Consider the following 6449-nt stretch of genomic DNA (forward strand, 5'->3'; position numbering starts at 1 on the left):
GAGTCCACAGTTTTAAGTAGTGGATTCTGGATCAGGACAGGATTGGAAAGGGTGTATTGAGGATGCATTTTGACTTAATTTGGGACAGAGCCAATCATTGTTGCTGTTGAAAGTGAATAAATTATCCCAGGTTATCGTATCCAAATTTGCATTTGGAATTTTCAAACTTCTGCATTAAAGGAAATCACATGCTATCTAATATATCTCATCCTTCTCTGTAGGCTCATGAGAGTTTGATAAGTGGTCACTTTCCTGCCCATGAGGACACCCTCCAGCACTTGGCTGCTTTACGGCTGCAGTACTTGTATGGAGACGTGTCTCGGGTAAATTGGAACTTGGATGGCGTTTACCCCACCGGCCGTTTGCGCAACCGCATACTTCAGTTCACTAAAGTAGGAGGAGCGGCCGGACCGGGACATACCATGGAAAGGAGGAGGACGAGCTTCCTGGATGGCACACTGAGGCGTGGGCTGAAGACGGGCACCATGAGGAAACAGCGCAGCCTGCAGGAGGAACAGATGTTGGAAATGTGGATTAAGGAAGAGACTTCAGCCACCAGGGCCAGTGTCATGGAGAAATGGAGTCGGCTGCATGGTCTCGATCAGCATCAAGCAATGCTCAAATACATGAACATCATTAAAGAGTGGCCTGGGTATGGATCAACACTATTTGATGTGGAGGTAAGCACTGGGGACTGGAGCCAAATGTAATTCATTAAATTGTTAATTACACTGAATTTGGAAACACACCCTCAACAAAACCCTCCATAGTAAGCTCTGACGTGCACAGAACGGGGGCTGCAGGGGCCCCTATCGTTCTCAAATCTAAAGATGCCCTTTTAAGCGGAGGTGCCTTTAAGAGCGTGAAGATTTAAGCACTCAGCAACTATTGGACCATTATCTATTTCAAGTCCTTGGCAGATTTCTCTTCACACTCTGTCCATTTCTTTCCGCCCCTGTCCCTTGCAAGGTCTGTGCACGTCAATGATATCAAACACCACTAAATTACTAGTACATCCTAAAATAATGTTCCTGTAAAATATACAAAGTACTTTGTTGTAGATAGGCTAATCTGTTGGTGTTCCTCTGTGTGCAGTGTAAAGAAGGTGGTTTCACTCATGATCTCTGGCTGAGCGTAAGTGCTGAGAACGTATCTGTGTATAAGAGAGGGGAGGCCAAACCCCTGGAGACTTTCCCTTATGAACACATCGTTTTCTTTGGAGCTCCTCACGCCAGCACTTACAAGATCACAGTTGATGGTAGAGACATGTACTTCGAGACACCACAGGTAATTAATTTCCTGTCATTTTAATGGTTGTGTAAAATTTTAATGATGTTAAAGAGATAGTTCACCCAAAAATGTTAATTCTCTCATCATTTACTCACAATTACATCACAATACATGTGAATGTTCACCAAAACTTTGAAGCTACATAACGCCATCATAAAAGTAATCCATACGACAGTGGTTAAAGGGTTTGTTCACTCATAAATTCTCACTTCATTTAATGCAAGTGAATGTTGGCTATCAATTCATCATAAATATAATCCATCATACTCCAGTGGTTAAATCCATGTCTTCTGAAGCACAGACCAAAATGTAATCTCTAGGCACAAAATTATGATTTCAAGCTCAATTACACATCTTAGTGCTTGACGCATGCGCAGAGCACTAGATGGCACTATAGGAAGTGTAATCAAGCTTGAAATCATGATCGCCAAGGAGACTGCTGTCAAGATTTATAGTGAAAATAAATTATATTTTGGTCTGTTCTCACACAAAACCGATTGGATCACCTCAGAAGACATTGATTAAACCACTGGAGTTGAATGGATTACTTTTATGATGCCTTTATATGCTTTTTGGAGCTTCAAAGTTTTAGTCACCATTCACTTGCATTGTATGGACCTACAGAGCTGAAAAAATCTTTGTTTGTTTTTGCTGAAGAAAGACAGTAGCTCTGTGACACTTTCAAAACATTCCATTTGTTTAAGCATCCCGACCAGCCCCACACACCCCCAATTTAGAAATATACACTGCACCTTTAAATTAAGATTGTTGTCATTGAATATAAGTGTGTTCTGTTTTTTCTCAGTTGCCTTACTTTCTTTGTTTCAGGTTGGAGAGATCGCTAAAATAATGAAAGCCTACATCAACATGATAGTGAAGAAACGATGTAGCGTCCGATCAATGTCCAGCTTTGGAAGCAACTGGATTAGGTGATTGGTGCTATCCAATTACTGTCAAGACAAGACTGTCTTTGGACCTTCCTTTGAAGGACGAACTCAATAGCATGGATGTGAACTGAAGAATATATGAGATGAAAGGAGAAGAGACAGGATCCAGTAAGAGGACAAACATCATGTGTTTGTTCACCCTTACAAATAATTTGAATTTTTGTCAACAACCACCCCTTTAACAGAGTATTCTAACTTGGCGCTATAAGTTTCTATCAAGAAATGTGTTTGTTCACAATGAAAGTGACACGTACAATAAAAGGTGATTAGAACATACAGTATTTAGATGTTTGATATACAGTTGTGCGGAGCAGGATTTTGGACCATTGAGATGTCACTGTGGGTGGGGCTACCCACTGCGACATTACAGAAATAAAAACCAAGTGACCAACAGTGGACTATGTCCTTTCGCTCATCGCTTTTTGCCACTGGTAAGGACAGAAACTAAGGCAATGTTCACACTAATACGTATCTCACCCTCACTAGAGCATTGTTTTCCTCCACCAAAAACAGAGATTTTCGAAAACACTCTCCATAACCACATACTTTGGAAAATGATGATGTTCAAAAAATGAAAAACAGATTAGTCTGGATGCATCCTAAGAGATAGCTTTTAACAATTTTTGCTTTATCTTATCGTGTCAGGTTAGGACATTGTGTAATGCTACTTGGCCAACAAATGTTCATCGGCAATACCTCAAAGTCCTGATTGCTTTGTTTCTTTCCGTTTTCTGTCTGACAATTTCAAGACTTATTGAACACTCTTTGAAGTGTTGAAGTGAAAAGATCAATACACGGTCTTTAAAGTTACATGCTAAAAAAAAATTAAGAGGCTTCAAAGACTAATTACCTTGAAGTAAATGCAACCTTTTTAAAAGGTCTAGAGCAATGTTAAAACTTGCCTATCCGCCTTACTTTGTACAAGGGCTGCGTCAAATATACTGGCGGCCAAAGGTTTGGAATAATGTACAGATTTTGCTTTTATGGAAAGAAATTAGTACTTCTATTCACCAAAGTGGCATTCAACTGATCACAATGTATAGACAGGACATTAATAACGTGAAAAATTACTATTACAATTTGAAAGAAATGTTCAGAACTTCTTAAACTTCAAAGAGTTCTCATCAAAAAAGCCTCCACGTGCACCGATGACCGCTTTGCAGATTCTTGGCATTCTAGCTGTCAGTCTGTGCAGATACTCTTGTGACATTTCACCCCACACTTCCTGTAGCACTTGCCATAGATGTGGCTGTCTTATCGGGCACTTCTCACAGCACCTTACAGTCTAGCTGATCCCAAAAAAGCTCAATGGGGTTAAAATCCATAACACTCTTTTCTAATTATCTGTTGTTTAATGTCAATGTTTCTTTGCACACTGTAACCTTTTCTTTTGTTTTTCTGTTTCAAAAGTGTCTTTTTCTTTGCAACTCGTCCCATAAGGCTGCAGCCCTCAGTCTTGTCTTTACTGTTGTACATGAAACTGGTGTTGATCTGATGTACTTATCCTCTTGTTTAGTTGTACATCTGGTCTTCCACATCTTTTTCTGTCTTTGTTAGAGCCAGTTGTCCTTTGTCTTTTCAGACTATAGTGTACACCTTTGTAAGAAATCTTTCGTTTTTTGGCAATTTCAAGCATTGTATAGCCTTCATTCTTCAGAACAATGATTGACAGATGCGTTTCTAGAGAAAGCTGTTTCTATTTTATTTATTTTTTATATGACATGCCAGTCGATTGCATACTGTGGCAACTAAAAAACAAACACAAAGACAATGTAAAGCTTCAATTAATGAACTAAATAGCTTTCAGCAGTGTTTGATATAATGACAAGTGATTATCTAGTACCAAATTTGCAAATTTGCATGATTACTCAAGGATAAGGTGTTTGTTGTGCTGACTGACTATACTTGTGATCAGTTGAATGCCACTTTGGTGAATTAAAGTACCAATTTCCTTCCAAAACAGCAAAATATGTACATTATTCCAAACCTTTGGCCACCAGTGTAGGTGGCTTTCTTTACAGTTTATCTTAAAGGAATTTGTTACAGAACCTTCACTCCGGTTCATCAGGTTAATAGAATAAAGAACGTTTTTTTCTCAGAATTTCAATGCCTTAATGTCTTGCCGTATTAGTCCCCATGTATTGTGCATAAGGAACTCTGGGTTAAGCTCAAGTAAAGTATTGATGACATAAGATATAAGCAATATCTCAACATTCAGTGCAGTGTTGTGGTTACTATAGCAACAAGAGAAGAGGCTGGTCTTTCAGGAAATAGTATCTGGAATGCAACTATACTGATACTTGTGAAAGCTGTGATGCTCTTTGTGCTATTTCATAAAGCAAAAAGGTCAGTTGTAAATTCTTTCAAAAAATACTTTTAGTGTGTATTTTTATTTTATTTTTTTTAAGAGAGATGTTTGTCTTTTTAACGAAGCCTACATGTATCTGAAGGATGATTATCGTGTGCCTAAAAGAGAGTGTATAAATGTGGGTGGGCTGGGTATTTATTCAGTGTTAGTGATACTGTATGGATGTTGTGTTGATGGCATGTATACAGACTCCCTTCATCAATAATATAACACACAGTAATAACAGGAGTGGAATGGAGGATAGTACTGTGGTATCTCATGCAAAGTTCTGTTCAAGATTGCTCCTTTTTAATGAATCTGGTCAGCTGCTGGTCAGCTCAAAGAGTGAAGCCTCATCATTCATTATTAGTTTAGAGTCAAAATATGTGTAGAGGATGAAAGTCACAAAAAAAATTTTTGTAACTGGATTTACAAAATGTTTCAATAAATTATTTCAATTCCAATGGTGTGGATTGTTTAAAGTGTTGTAAATTAACATCATTTTCCGATTTATATGAATGTTTGTATCCTGGCCAAACTTGTGTCCCAAAAAAAGATTGAGGGAGGGGCTCTCACCTGTTATTATACCCCAGACTTACTACTGCTTTTTATTCTGCTGACAATTGCATTGGATCTAGGCATTGGTGCTGAGAGAAATTATATTCTGCCTATAGAATATGAAGTCACTTTTATATAGCATAAAAAAATAAATACTTTGTGAGAATAATAAGAATCATTATTATAAACAACAGGCATAATAAAAGTAAAATGTCTTGACACATTACAGTAATGAGAATAGCCTTATTCACAGTATTTGAGAAAGTTAAGAGAATGAAACCAGGCTGTAAGGGAAAGATAGTCTCTAATGTAGGGTGAGGGTCAAAAATCCCTTGTCTCTTCAGATATATCAATACATATATATATATCCTTTTATATCAATATCTATCTATATTCTGTTGCTTAACTTCTTTAATAAAGTGATGAATTAACTATATGCATGATCACATAATCAATTCTATTTTTTTTATGCATAACTGAAATATACTTTGAATCATATGTGTGTTGAATGTTAATTAGTCTCTTTTAGGAACATTCCAGAGTCTCCCTGTCCTGCACGTAGTCTGAAGGTCCTTTGGGGATAAGCTTAGCTGTGATGAGAGGGGGCAGGGAGAATGTTAAACATATGTTCTGTGTTTGATCGTTACTTTTCTATGATTAAGTATATGGTTTAAAGTCCTATGCAATACTACCTGAATAGTAGAAGTGTGATTTTCTATTTATTATTTCTTTAGGGAAGAAATGTATGTTATTTCAACCCTCTCCTCTGCCCGAGGAGTGAATATTTTATCACTCTGTTTTGGTTTAAATGGCCTGATAATGTGTGCTCTAGCTGTCTTGTGCCCAGAGAAGGACTGTCGTTCGTCAGTGTTTTGTGTGTGCATTTGACCTTCTACCTAGGTTTTGAACCAGGGATGCACACCAGGCCGACTCGAAGACACCCCGCGACCATCTGCGAGGTCACTTCAGACGTAAATCTCGGGCGCGGACGACAAGTGCTCTGATTAATGTTGATAGGCCATTTAACTATCTATATGTTGTGACTTTATGTTCTTTTAGCCAATCAGGAGTAAAATAATGGAATGTACGTCCTTGCAAATGGTATAATTGATGTAAGATTTTGTGTAAGGTACGAGTTAGCTTTCGATCTCCTCGTGAGACTTTGTCCCTGGCTCTACCAATTTCACTGCAAACTATTCTTTAGTAAATTTTGATTCTTTAATTGAATTTCTCGACTCCTGGTTTTCTTTCTCCATATCTGGTCCGGGTCATAACTGTTATACCCCTAACACTAAAAATGGCATTCA

At 38.0% G+C, this 6449-nt stretch overlaps 1 protein-coding gene across 1 annotated transcript in view; it reads left to right on the top strand.

The window, feature by feature from the left end:
• LOC127658592 (unconventional myosin-X-like) overlaps positions 1–5042 on the top strand; it is a 106548-nt gene extending 101506 nt beyond the window's left edge. The window contains exons 37-39 of the mRNA XM_052147969.1: positions 222–680; positions 1096–1287; positions 2119–5042. Coding sequence (XP_052003929.1) covers positions 222–680; positions 1096–1287; positions 2119–2223 — 756 coding nt within the window. The 3' untranslated portion in view covers positions 2224–5042. The remainder of the gene's footprint in view (positions 1–221; positions 681–1095; positions 1288–2118) is intronic.
• Positions 5043–6449: the final 1407 nt, after the last annotated feature.

This window comes from Xyrauchen texanus, chromosome 18 (genome assembly GCF_025860055.1).
Source record: "Xyrauchen texanus isolate HMW12.3.18 chromosome 18, RBS_HiC_50CHRs, whole genome shotgun sequence".
Taxonomy (NCBI): domain Eukaryota; kingdom Metazoa; phylum Chordata; class Actinopteri; order Cypriniformes; family Catostomidae; genus Xyrauchen; species Xyrauchen texanus.